Genomic DNA, 13,464 nt, shown 5'->3' on the forward strand with positions numbered 1-13,464 from the left:
TCTCCTCCCATGTCCCCCTCTTCAATTTTTACGTTTCGGGAGCCTTGGTCCACGCGATCGGCTGGATTGTGAAGAGTAGGGTTGTTCCCAATCAGTGACAGATCACCCAGTGTGACTGTATTACTCGGTAGTGTTCTGTGTTAGTGGACAACATGTGATAATGTACAGTGTCCATGATTGTTTTCATCGAGTATGGAATTAGTGCTCTGGTGGATTGCGTTGTTGGTTGTCCCGTGCATTGTGATGTCCAGTGATAGCCTTCAGCGAGAACCTCTTGGTTGGTGAAAGACTGCGTTGTGAATAACAGGCTTCAGGGTTTCGGCAGATGGGATTCATTTGCTGTCCTGTGATCGTTTTCTGACATTGCGTTCTGCTGTTGTAAATGGACATCCATCATATGTCCTGGACTGCACACCGCGAGTTCCTCAACGAACACTGGGTTTACGGATCCCTGGTACACCGCTGTGAACATCGGCAGCCTCTTGTGAGAGCTTTTCTGTGGTTGTAGTCTGTGTGCCACATGGTGTTTTGTAGTCGGGGGTGCATGGTTGTGCTCATTGATAGGGTTCGGTAATACAGTATAAAGCTGTAGGTAGATTTGTTTAGCTCATGGATTGCTTCAAGGCAGTGATACATTTAGTAATAGCATTCGAGAATGATTGTGTTCAAACACAGTGATAATGACATGGGTAGAATGAGTTCATTGATGGTTTGAAGTCGGTGGAACATTTTGTGATAGCATTCGAGTGTGTGTTCCAACACAGTGATGACATGGGTAGATTTGAGGTCATTGACTGTTTCAAGGCTGAGAAATTTTCTGATGACATTCGGGTGTGATCACATATTCCGAGATGTAACATTGTCTGAAACCCGTTTTTGGAACGGATGCAGCGCAGTTAAGATATCCCTATCCCTACAAGACAACCAGTTCACCCCCCCCCTCTCTCTCACACACACATACTCAAGCGGCGGAGTCCAGTGTTAGCGCTTTAATCCAGAGTACAGCATTGAAAAAGACGATGAAAATAAAATGCACCAATAGTACGGACAAAAAAATGACATTGTATATGTAATATATTTTATGTGAATGATGAACGAAGTGTTTTAAGAACACGGTTTAGGACTCGGGACACATATTCAGTATATACAAGTATATTCAGTTATGCATCATATGTAATACATTAATATGGAACAGTTTCGTTTCCAACAAACTAACATGGTCAAAGTATTGACTAGTGAATCCGACTAAGACTTTTCTCAAACGATTTGGATTTATTTAAAAAAAAAAAAAAAAGTTCACCAAAGCTGATATGGTTGAAAGTATGATTATGAATGGTCAGAATTTCCATTTTCCTCCAAATATTATCTTTAAACATAACCCCTCGCTAGTTTACTCCCCCCCCCCTCAAAATGTATGGCCAACATATTTATTTCTAAAACCTAAATTTGGGCCAAACTTAAGTTGAATAATTTTCAGGGGAAAATATGAGTCTGCAATAATTAAACAAAACAAAGTCACAAAACATCTTGCAGTTTAGTTCAGTAACATAAGCAACTCATGTCAAAATTTCAAAGTTAAGCACAGGGATGAAGATGTCAACGATTTGAAATGTTGGAATAATGTAGTTGAGATGGGCACTTTAACATGTTGACAAAAAGGAATGAAAAAAAGAAAGAAAGAGAATATATATGGACAGCCAATGCTGATTTTTAGTCCGCTCAGACAAACGGACTTCAAAAGATGGAGAGTTATTTTCCAGGTATCAGCATTTTTCTTTCATGCTTGTTTTAGCAGCATATTTCTTCCGTGCTTCGGCTGTAACATCCAACCACTTACACTGATGAGCCTATCGTCTTTTGACGTGTTCCACAATCCAAGTACCTTCACAGCGTGTGTGCTATGATGGACTTTAACCAGAAATCTTATACATCGTACAGTCAGAGAGAACGTAGGAACGATTGCAAATGCAAAGTTGGAAAAAAAGAAAAGAAAAAAGAAAACAGATTCCACATTCACTCAGCTGATCCAAGCAGAAGACTGTTGAAACAATCCATCCTGTACAAAACGCTTCATGAATTTTACAAACTAGTATAACGCGGCATACACTCGACAAGAATATGCAATAATTACAGCTGTGCAAATATGAACAAAATTACACTGGAGAATAGTTACAAGCTTTAAAAATGATGTAGGGAGGTGATATGAATGGATAAAATTAAGCAAAGTACACACTCTACAAAACAGCTCTGAGGAAAGGGAAGTCAGTTCATGAAATACATGAATCATTCACTGCACGTTCGCTCGCTTTCTCTCGCACGTTTTACGATGAAATGGTTCAGAAAATGAGCATCAAGGAGCCAAGGTGTAGCACAGTTGAGATTTTCCTTTCTGAAAAGATGTATCTACTGGGTAAAGGCAAAATATTGGCGGGGCTTTGTGCGCATGTCCAAGATCGCTGGTTGCGGGCTGTTAGTGTGTTATTTTTGCTACACTGCTTGGCTCTCTTCTCATACATGCTTGTTTACATACCCAGGAGAATTAATACCTGAATCTCTCGATCAGTTGATGTCCAAAATGCAACCTTAGCATCTGACCGGATTATATATGTCCAAAATGCAATCACTTTGCATCTGACCCAAATATTTAATGCCTTTTCCAAAGGTATAATGACCTCTCCTTGCACAGCAACGGCACTGACAAATCCAATATATTAAAAACTCGACCGGACAGGTAAAATTGATCAACCAACAGATAAAATCACATTCTTCAAACATTCAGTATTTTACCAATAGATCACGACATCGCGTTTAACCTTCATCAAACACCCCCCAAAAAATCGCTTTAATTTGGGCGTGGGGGGAAGTGAGTTGTCATGCGTAGTTTTCAAAGAAAAAGCCACATTTCCAGATCTCCACTCCAAAAGTGGACTTTGCAGTCTGGTACTAACCAGCTGATTGCCAATTGCGGGTGACCGTTTCAACCAACACAGGACAGTAATCGATCAACTCATGACATACGAAAACTTTCTGGCGCTGTATTCCCATCCATGCAGGCAAGGGGCCAGATTTACTCATCACGCACCCAACTAATTATTCTGGAACAGTCAAGACCATGACACTGAAGTAAACACACTGTATCACACACACACACACACACGCACTACAAGTTCTACAGCATGATCCAACGGTTCATCCCTGACAATGCGTCAGGGGAGTCTGCAGCGAAGTTCACACCTATAGTTCAAGCGGCAGAATGGGGAGGGGAATGGTTAAGGGGAAGTTTCTTGATAAACTTCTACAAAAACCTTATGCTTTAACCCTATCGACGTTCTTGCACTGGATGGTGAGTATTATTTAATCTCTTCCTGAGCTCAAACCTGACTTGCTTGCAAGGATTTCAAAACGTGGTCACGCCTTCCTACAGAACACACAATGGATGGGTGTGTTTTAGGGGGTCTGGGGATGGAACAGGTGACAGAGGAGGACTCCGCAGTGAGCATCGTTTGACTAGACTACAGAGGCCAGTGACAGTATATCCGCTGGAATTTCTACTGGGATATTTCCCGCTACTGAGGACTACAACTACTACTACTCGGAAGGGATCTAGAAGCTGGCTGCAGCTGGCAGTCTCCACAATATCACTCAGTCACCACAATTTATAGCAAGTGACCCCTCAGCATAGATGGGAAGGGAGAGGGAGACCGAAATTGGGGACATACAAGCCAAAAAAACCCCAAATTTCAACAGATATTCGGAAATCGCTTTTCAACGAATTTTCGATCGCGTATTTTCGCACATGTGCTTCAGAATTTGGAACCGTCTTGTGTGTCTTTCAACCGTGGCCAGCGTTACTCGCCGTTTATGCGATCAAACACTTGGTAATCCCCGTGTCCGTTCAATCATTCACTGAAATGATTGAAGAACAAGGGACTGGCACTTGTCGAAGAAACAGTCTCACAAGTTAATTGGTATACCTCAACAGTTTTTGTGGTACACAAGTAGCAAGAGCGAAATTTCAACGAACTACTTTTCCATCAAATAAAAAGCCGGGTCATCTAAACAAAACATTGACCAATCAAAATAATCTGTTGGGCGGTCTCTTCTTCACTTGATGGCGTCACTCCGCTTCAAAAATGTTCTCTAGTTTTTAGAAATACGTAGGGGGGGGGGGGGTACAGGGAGTAAAACGAACATGTAAGGCAGAGTAAAGAACGTACTGATCAAACATTACTGCAAGCCATTCTGGTCTTCAGTTCAATCAGGGTACCGCGCATTTTCTCAACCTTTCACTGCAGTGCATTCTGCCTCCTTTTGGCATAAACATTGGTTTCATTATTTTCTGAAAATGCAATGTTTCTTTTTGTCAAACAGATTTGCACATGTGCAAAGATTGATCTGGACATTTCCATACCAGTCCTGCAACAAGCGTCTCAGCAGCATAGCTTTCCGAAAAGCTTTCCAACCAGAAATAATCATCCATCCGTTTTGTTCAACAAATTACCAAACTGTTATTCCAGGTTCCAGCTTGTTAACCTTTGTTGCATAGTCCTCGACAACGCTTACCTTTTCCATCTTCAGTCTACCGGAAGCCGTTTCCTCACAGTCCTGTACATTCATTTTCGTGTCATCACATTTTTGTAGTCCAGTCGTTCCGTCAATCAGGCCCCCACAAAAAAAAAATCATCCCTCTCACAAGTTACCTTCCATCTTGCAGAAAGTCTTAAGCAGTCACGCTCAACACTTCTTTCATAAACGCACTAGCAGAACAAGGGGTGGTACACCTTGAGTTACTGACCGTGTGGGCCAAACGGGCAAAGTACACAGTGTCTAGGGGTGGATCTCTGGAGGCTGCGATCTGTAAGGCTGTGGCACGTGGGGACGGGCCTGCTTGCCACTGGAGGCTGGCACAGGGGGCGGAGGCTGGTAAAGTGGAGACGTGGCATCTATCTCAATCTCTGCATCCACCTCGTCGGTAGGAGGGGTGGTTTCCTTATGGCTGCCGGGGTCAGAGCCCTCGCTGTCTCCGCGGTGGTACTCCGGGGGCGGAGCCGGGGGACTGCCCTCGATCAGCAGGGGCTTGGTGGAGTCGCTGGGCTTGTCGTCCAGCTCGTCAGGGAAGATGACCGGGGCGCCCTTGTTGACGAAGGTGTTCTGCTCCTCCAGGTTCATCTTGCCCTTGCGCTTCTTGCGGTACAGGATGCAGGCCACGAGCAGGGCGATCAGCAGGATGGCCACGATCACCACGGCAGGCACCACGGTGGTGATCCAGATATTGTCGTCGCTGGACTTGCCGGCCGAGGCCACGCCCCCGGTCACGTTGGGCGGAGCCGCCGTGGACTTGGGCTTGTCGGGCATGTCCGAAACAGCGTCGGGTTTTTCCGTGGGCGCGGGTTTGTCCGTCATCATGGGCTTGTCATCCGGGGTGGTGTCCGGCATGGGGGGCTTGGCCACGGAGGCTGACCGCACGGGGAAGTCGGGGTTCCCTTCGCAGTCACCCGCCGGGGCGGTGGCAGCCCCGGTCAGAACCCAGGGCTTCAGCTTCTCCAGGGCTTCCGGGTTCAGGTTCCCGTCGGCAGTGACCATCTTGTCGGCGAGGCCCGTGATGGCGTCCACGGGACAGTCGCCGCCGGCCAGAGTGTTGTTGGTGAAGGCGTAGACCACGGAGCCCCGCGCGATGCGAGTCACGGTGAGGGCGCTGGTGTTCTCGTCTCCGAACACTCCAGCCACCTGGCCACACAGAAACAGTAACGTTGTTATGTAGGTCACGGGTAAGGTATGTGGTGCTGAGAGAAACGGGAATATAATGAACACGAATTTAATCATGTGGGTCACGGGATGGGTATGTGGGTCACGGGATTAGTAAATGGGTATCGAAAGAAACGGGAATATAATTATGTAGGTCACGGGATGGGAAAGTGGGTATCGATAGAAACATGAATATAATTATGTAGGTCACAGGATGGGACAGTGGGTATCCAGAAAAAAATGTAACGATGCACTGTAGCAACGCACACTTCCTGGGGACAGCAGCTCGAATTTCACACAGAGAAATCATTTTGCTGTGACAAAAACTTATACAATGCAATACAGTACAAAGCAAAAGCAATGAAAAGGGACCTCAGTGTTTATAAATCGCAAGGGATAACCCAAGCTGAAGGAAGTATCTGGAACACTAGATAATGCATTGTAATCAAACACTGCTTGAAATTCGTGCTTGAAAACACAAAGGAGTAATGCGACAGCACTTGATTTTTTATATTGATGGCACGACACAAAAGGACAATCAAACACTGCCGATTGCATTGTGCTTGGGGCCAAATCAGCAGCAGCGGCCTCAACAGGGCAATGAAGACAAGGCAGCTACACCTGAGCTAAAGCCTGTACGAGGAGCACATTTGTAACATGTCTAACCCAATCTATCCCTGAAACATAATGAAGCAATAATCTCTGCCATACTTTTACACCATCACGAGAATGGACTGGAAGATGGAAACATGACGGGGAAAAGATGATGAGGAAGATATATGGATGGATGGTTTATTCATATAAGGCCATTGCCCCTCATGAATGGGGTAAACAATGTACAATACAGTATCTGCATCTGACTAATAATCATTATCTTAATTTTGATTTTGATGATGAGGAAGCGAGGAACAGATAACAGAACATGCCCGTGAGATCTTCATCAATGGGGTTCTTTTCCATAGACTTTATTAATCTATTTCCATTTGTCTTTTACAGACTGCACATTGAACTTGTAGGTTAAGTGTAAAGCAAAGAGTAGTAAGTGTCCAGCAATGGATAAGAGTTGAGCAAAGAGTAGTGTTTTCCCCTTTTTTTTTTTTTTTAGCTCAGACAAGTACTTGTCGATACAATTCATCGCTGTGGTAAAGAGCGAGACAGCGAAAAACAAAAGCGACGACACTCGGCACACAGGGCACGGGACGAGGGGAGAGGAGAATTCTCCTTACCTTACTGGCCAGGTCCACCTGCTGTTCCACGCTGCCCACGAACTCGTCATAGTCGGCGTCAATGGTCATGCTCAGCTCGTGATTGACGCGAGACTTGCGGCCTTTGACCTTGCGCACGACGATCTCGAACTTGTGTTTGGTGACGAAGTCGTGAGTTTTCAGCATGGCCACCAGAACCATGGGGTACCTGCCCTCATCCCCCTGCATGGGCATCCCCAGGATCGTCTGCTCCCTTTGGTCGAACTTCATGAACCAGTCCTCGGGAAAGAACTTTTTGTTCGTTCTGAAAACAGAGGACAAACTGAAGTTACACCGAGGACGGTACTTTAAGATTATTCCCACTTATCCATCCATCATGGTGACAACCCAAGCATTTAAGGCGAAGCAAACAATTGCCACCTGGGGACTGCTGTATCAGTCAGTCAAATCTCTCCACAACCTTATCTGTGATACAGCCCATCAATATTTCAAAGTACATTTTTCATTTCGAGAAAATAAGACAAAAGTTATTCTGTATCATCTGGCAACTCTTTCAGTTCAGTTAAGAAATAATTATGCGCGTACTCTAAGCAGTGTTGAAATATTATTATCGGTAAATGCATTTTTCTGTTTTCTGCACAATTTTATTTGCCACCATGACTGTATATTGTGTGTGTGCAAACATCGCCAGGAGCTTTAACATTTTGTATTTTTGTGTGTGCATGTGTAACGTTTAACTTCCTGTCATTTGTCAACAGGCGTTTACTACACACACATCACTAAGAGCTTCAATATTTTACACAACGTTCTATAAAGTATTTTGTTAAGACCTTAGAGTGTAAGGAGTTATGGGCCGAAACACTTGATTGAGGGGGGCTTATTCTTTGAAAAGCCTTGCATTGTCCAGCTTTCCCTGGAGTTTCTTATCACAACTACATATTCACAGAGAAAGGGGAGGGGGGACATACTGTGGATCCAGCCGGTACAGGCTGAGCTTGGTCATGTCGGTGCCGCCCATGCCACAGGCATCGAAGAGGTTCTGAGGAATCCGGAAGTTGATGACCTCGCCAACGAAGAAGATCTGCTTCTTCAGAACGCCCTCCATGGCTTTGGGCTTGACACACTTGTCCACGGGCGGTTCCACTGGTTTCTCGGTCGGCTTCTGTTGGACACGAAACAAGCTTTTGGGTCCGGGTTTTAGTTATGTCTCTCTCTCTCTCTCTCTCTCATGCATGCACGCACAACACATATGAGAGCGAGAAAAGGGTTCGCCTACTTAACCACTTCAGCTCCTCCACATGTGTGCTCACACATGAGAGCAAGCTCTCTCTCTCTCTCTCTCTCTCCCTCTCAGGTTGAAAAGGATGGATAAAGAAATGCAGAATACCATTCATTTGAGAGCGAGAAAAGGGCTAGATTACTTAACGTTTCAGCTCCACATGTATGCTCACACAAGAGCAAACAAGCAAGTACACACACACACACACACACAGAGAAGAAAAGGAAGACTGACAGACACACAGGAAGACTCTCTCTCTCTCTCACACACACACACACACACATCCTGTCTCACCTGTGTGGGGGGCAAGGCTTCAGTGGTGGACTTGAGTGGCGGGACGACAGGGGGCTCTCTGGACGTCTTCAGTCCGTCGTCCATTTTGGGCGTGGTGGTCGGCGCGTCTGGCGTGGTGGTTTCCGGCATCACGGGCAGTGCGGGGGAAGGTTCGATGCTGAAGACTGGCGATGACATATCCACCACCTGACACAACGGTTAAAGAGGTTGTGTTTTACAGACTGGTGGCAAAGATATTGACTGTGTTTACAAATTGATGGCAAAATCAGTTGTTTACATATTGGTGGCAAAGTCGTTAACTGTGTTCACAGATTGGTTGGCGAAATCGGGTGTGTTTACAGATTGGTGGCAAAAGTGGTAAATGTGTTTCAGATTGGTCACAAAGCCGTTGTCTGTGTTTTACACAGATTGGTGGCAAAACCGTTATCTTTACAGATTGGTGGCAAAGACGTTTACACAGACTGGTGGTAATGGGGTTAAATGTGTTCACAGATTGGTTGGTGAAGAGGTTTATTGTGTTCAAAGATCGGTGGCAATGTTCGTATCGAGAGAAAACCACAGGGGCGTACATTCTGGTACCGCTAATACTTTTGGATGGAAATTATGCACTTCTGCACTGGGGCTCAGCACGCACGTCAACAACTACTGTACATATTGTATTGGGGTTGCACATGACAAGAACTTCCCATCGACATGTTTGAGTATATTACAAGACTAAATCTGGCTTCATGTTTGAGGATATTACATGACTAGAACTGGCTATATGTTTGAGGATATTACATGACTAGAACTGGCTATATGTTTGAGCATATTACATGACTAGAACTGGCTATATGTTTGAGGATATTACATGACTAGAACTGGCTATGTTCGAGCATATTACATGACTAGAACTGGCTACATGTTTGAGTATATTATATGACTAGAACTGGCTATATGTTTGAGGATATTACATGACTAGAACTGGCTATATGTTTGAGGATATTACATGACTAGAACTGGCTATATGTTTGAGCATATTACATGACTAGAACTGGCTACATGTTTGAGGATATTACATGACTAGAACTGGCTATATGTTTGAGGATATTACATGACTAGAACTGGCTACATGTTTGAGTATATTACATGACTAGAACTGGCTATAACTGGCTACATGTTTGAGGATATTACATGACTAGAACCCCCCATGCACGTTTGTAGATAATTGCAACTTACATATCGGGTCATGGTGTCGGCGTCAGTGTCGGTGGGCGGGGCTATCGTGATGACGGCGGTGGCCGTGGGCCGCACCTGGCGCCGGCGTCGCTTGAGCGCGTGCTGCTGCTGCTGGAGGCGCGTGTTGGTGACCCTCCAGCCCAGCACGGGGAAGCCCAGGGTGCTGCCCATGACGCCGCTGCTCGAGTCGTCGTCCAGGCGGTGCAGCGCCGGGAAGTGGCCGCTCTCCACCTTGCCGCAGCCCACCAACCACGACACCGACACGCCCACGTGCTGCGGGGCTCCGCGCGCGTCGCCCGTGCCCGTCACGAGGGCCGAGTCGTCGTGCAGGGGCTGGCCCGAGGCGGGCACCACCTTGACCATCTCCTCCCCCAGACCCATGTGCGCGAGGAAGGCGGAGAGCAGGGACAGGCGCCGCTCCACGGGCATCAGGTCCAGGTCGGCATCCAGCACCAGGGTGGCCACTGTCTCGGGCTCCTCCCGCTTGCAGCGCACCGACTTGGGGCCCGACGTCTTGAAGCGGAGCGGCTGGCTGGACGACAGGGTGGCCGTGTCGGCGCTGACGGCGAGCGAGAACACGTCGGTGGCCGCGTTGCCATGGGGACCGCGGGCCGTGACCTGCAGGTAGAGGTGACCGGCGTCGGCGGGGGTCGGGATGCCTTGCAGCACGTTCTGCTCGGCGTTGAAGTGCAGCCAGGAGGGCAGGGTGTCCTTGCCAGCTTCCAACACCTGCAACAACAAACAAAACAGGGCCGCGTGTGTCGTCGGTAACTTTCTCTCCTACAGCCACGTTACCTGGGCAACGCTCATGTAAACATCCTCTCCAGGGGGGCGTGGGGTTCGTGGGGGAGTGTCGGAGCATCTTTCAGTTATAAACTGTATTCCCCCACCTGGAAATTACATAATCATTCCCTTTGTGTTATCTTAAACACTATCTACTCCTGTCTGCATTCCCGGCCCAATCCCTTACCTGTTTGCAACCCAGGACTGTTTATGCTTCCTTTGGCAGCTGTACTGAGAGGACTGGGGTGTGTGATTGTAAACACAGGATTTCTTCTGCAGCCTCTTCACCGTTGCCAAATTTTACCTGAATGCAATTACAAATATGTTTTTGTGTATCTGAGACGCACTGAATATTAATGGCAATTGCATTCTAAGAAAATCTTTCCAGTTTTGCTTTCCCATAACGTTTTCTTTCTCATAAAAACGGTTTAGCGCTTGTCAAGATTATATGCACGCAACAACAATCAAATGGGAGCTTTAATCTGCTAATTGGCGAGTGTGTTACTGAGTTTATCGACATGCTGTGAGAGAGGTGAAGATAACGCACAGTGAAAAGAGGTGTGTGGGTGGAACATGCCAGTGGTGGAAGGCAATCGGTTTACGGCGCGTCAGTGTGGGAAGAATCCAATGTCTGGTGTGGATCAGCAAGACTGGAGAGTTACGTGCCGGTATTGTTTATATAAAAAATTAAAAAAAAGACAACAAAACAAGAAAAATACAAACAAACAATAAGAAACATAACAAAATGTGCCGAAAGGAGTGGGGTGCGGGGGTGCGGCTCAGAATTAGAGATAGGGGGGGGGGGAGAGAGAGAGAGAGAGAGTGTGTGTGTGTGCGCCCTCTCCAAATTATTACATTAAAAAACGGACTTAAGCTACGGTGACACTCTCCCCCAGGTTCAAAACGGATCAACAGACCGAAAAAAAAAGATTGTAAGCACACAGGTGAGCACACACATATCCAAACATTTCAAACGGTTGTTTACTTTGCTGCTGTTGGCCCCCTTGAAGACAATGCAATTCGAGACCAGCCGGAGGATGGATTTGCCTGGGGGGGGGGTGGAGGAGAGAAATTGCATGGTAAAGACAAACTCAGTTACCCAAGGGAGTGGCACACACGTGGAGTCTCTCAAACGTTTGGACAGCGGCAAACTGAACCGGGGTGAGCAACACCTATTCTCAAGACAGTGCCACACCATATACCTGTCAGAAACTGTCAGCCTTTATCTCTCTCCCCCAACTTCCCTTCTCAGAGGGAGGTAGAGATTGGGGGGTGGGGGGGGGGGGCATGGTCCTGAATCACTGCGAGCGGTGGGATGCCAAAAATAGCAAACAGAACGGCTGGAAGACTAACAAGTCAGAGGAGACAATTTACACGGGAGAGACAACCGGTTAACAACCCGGACAGCGGTCGGTATGTGAGAGCAATCTCCTCCATCTCCACATCACCGCCCTGTGCCACAAATTATCGCCCCTCTCCTTGCACACCATCGCCCCCTTCACCACTGGATGTCACTGGGAGTTCACCTGACCTCCTATTGAGCAACAGGTTAAAAACGGTGTGTAAAAGACATCTCTGGAAAACTCCAGCCGTACCCAAAAGGTTTGAGTAAACATTGAGCAATGTTGGATGAATCAGGTGGAAAGAAATGTTTCGAGCAAGCAACCTGCCGCCGAGTCCTTTTCATTATTTTTTTTAAACCCCGAAGAAATGTAACTGACCATAGGCGATTCGATTAAAATAGTTTTCATGAGTGCACGCGAACGTACCAACCCATTCGCTCTTACGCACTCTAGCAGATTTTATCGCCGACAAAAGAGTATCGAGATACACGTGTTAGTGAACGTACGCACGGGCGGGGGTGGGTGCAAACGATACGACTGACATTCAATGTCTGCTTCAGCCTCCTTGTTCCTTCGTGTGTGTGTGTGGGAGGGGGTGTGGGGGGGCTTTGAACGCTGTCGATACCTGTTTTTCCCCCCGCCCAATCCACCTGCCGCCCACGATTCAGAAGCACGTTGACATTTACGTCAGTTTCTGTTTGTTGAGGGTGTGTTTTTGTTTCCAACTTCGTCCGCTTTGCGTTGTTTCGTAATGTGTCCGAAGTTTTGTGTACCCCAAAGCTCTTCAGGCCAATTACCTGAAGAGGTAAGGGTTTATTCGCAGCTGTCTATTTACCCCTCTTTCAGAACACACACACGCACACAAAACCAAACTTGCAACGAATTTCCAAGAGCACTCCTCCCCTCCCCGTACTTGTTTTGCTTCTACGTATAACTGTCCAGATTTCCAAACTGCTCCGCCGACTCCTTGCGTAATGTTGCAACATGTGCATTCATCTGCTGAACCCAGAAGGAAACAAACAGCCACTTGCAGTGAAACAGGTTCAGGCACGGACGTCACTGTGGATCATAAGCTTTGGAAGCAGCTGAGCAACACTGACGAGGAGACATTAGAGGCTTGGAAGCTTTTTGTACAACGATCCGCATGCGGCTTGGCATTCTCCCATCATGACCCTCACTGCCCCCCCCCCCCTCTCTCTCTCTCTCTCTCACACACTCTTCGGCTTGTAAAAAGCGAAAAAACACGAGTCCGTGTGTCTGAATGTCGGTTGTGTTCAATTTTACGACATCAGAACACTAGAGGGGTGTGTGATTAGAATACAACTGATAATGCCAAAAATGATTTTACTTTGCACAGTTCTTCCTTGTTAGCTGCTTTGGTAAAAAAAAAAAAAGTTGTTTTGTACTTTACTAAATACCGGCTGTATCATTACTTTAGGACAGGAATTTACTTACACCACTACCTTCATCCCCCGCCCCCCCCTTCTGCAAAAATCTGAATCCCATCTTCTTGCAATCGTTTGTCATGTAAGCTATTCCCCCCCCCCCCCCTTGCTCAGACACACGGACTCGTTCATTCTCTCCCTCTTCCATGCAT

The 13,464-nt window shown here is 46.7% G+C and overlaps 1 protein-coding gene across 4 annotated transcripts in view; it reads right to left on the reverse strand.

The window, feature by feature from the left end:
* Window positions 1–974: 974 nt before the first annotated feature.
* LOC143284826 (dystroglycan 1-like) overlaps window positions 975–13,464 on the reverse strand; it is a 151,310-nt gene continuing 138,820 nt past the window's right edge. For all 4 annotated transcript variants that reach the window (XM_076591881.1, XM_076591882.1, XM_076591880.1 and 1 more), the window contains exons 3-7: window positions 9,742–10,470; window positions 8,524–8,709; window positions 7,919–8,112; window positions 6,972–7,254; window positions 975–5,727 (exon numbers count right to left, since the gene is read on the reverse strand). In XM_076591881.1, coding sequence (XP_076447996.1) covers window positions 4,828–5,727; window positions 6,972–7,254; window positions 7,919–8,112; window positions 8,524–8,709; window positions 9,742–10,470 — 2,292 coding nt within the window. In that variant the 3' untranslated portion in view covers window positions 975–4,827. The remainder of the gene's footprint in view (window positions 5,728–6,971; window positions 7,255–7,918; window positions 8,113–8,523; window positions 8,710–9,741; window positions 10,471–13,464) is intronic.

Source organism: Babylonia areolata, chromosome 8 (assembly GCF_041734735.1).
Source record: "Babylonia areolata isolate BAREFJ2019XMU chromosome 8, ASM4173473v1, whole genome shotgun sequence".
Lineage (NCBI taxonomy): Eukaryota > Metazoa > Mollusca > Gastropoda > Neogastropoda > Buccinidae > Babylonia > Babylonia areolata.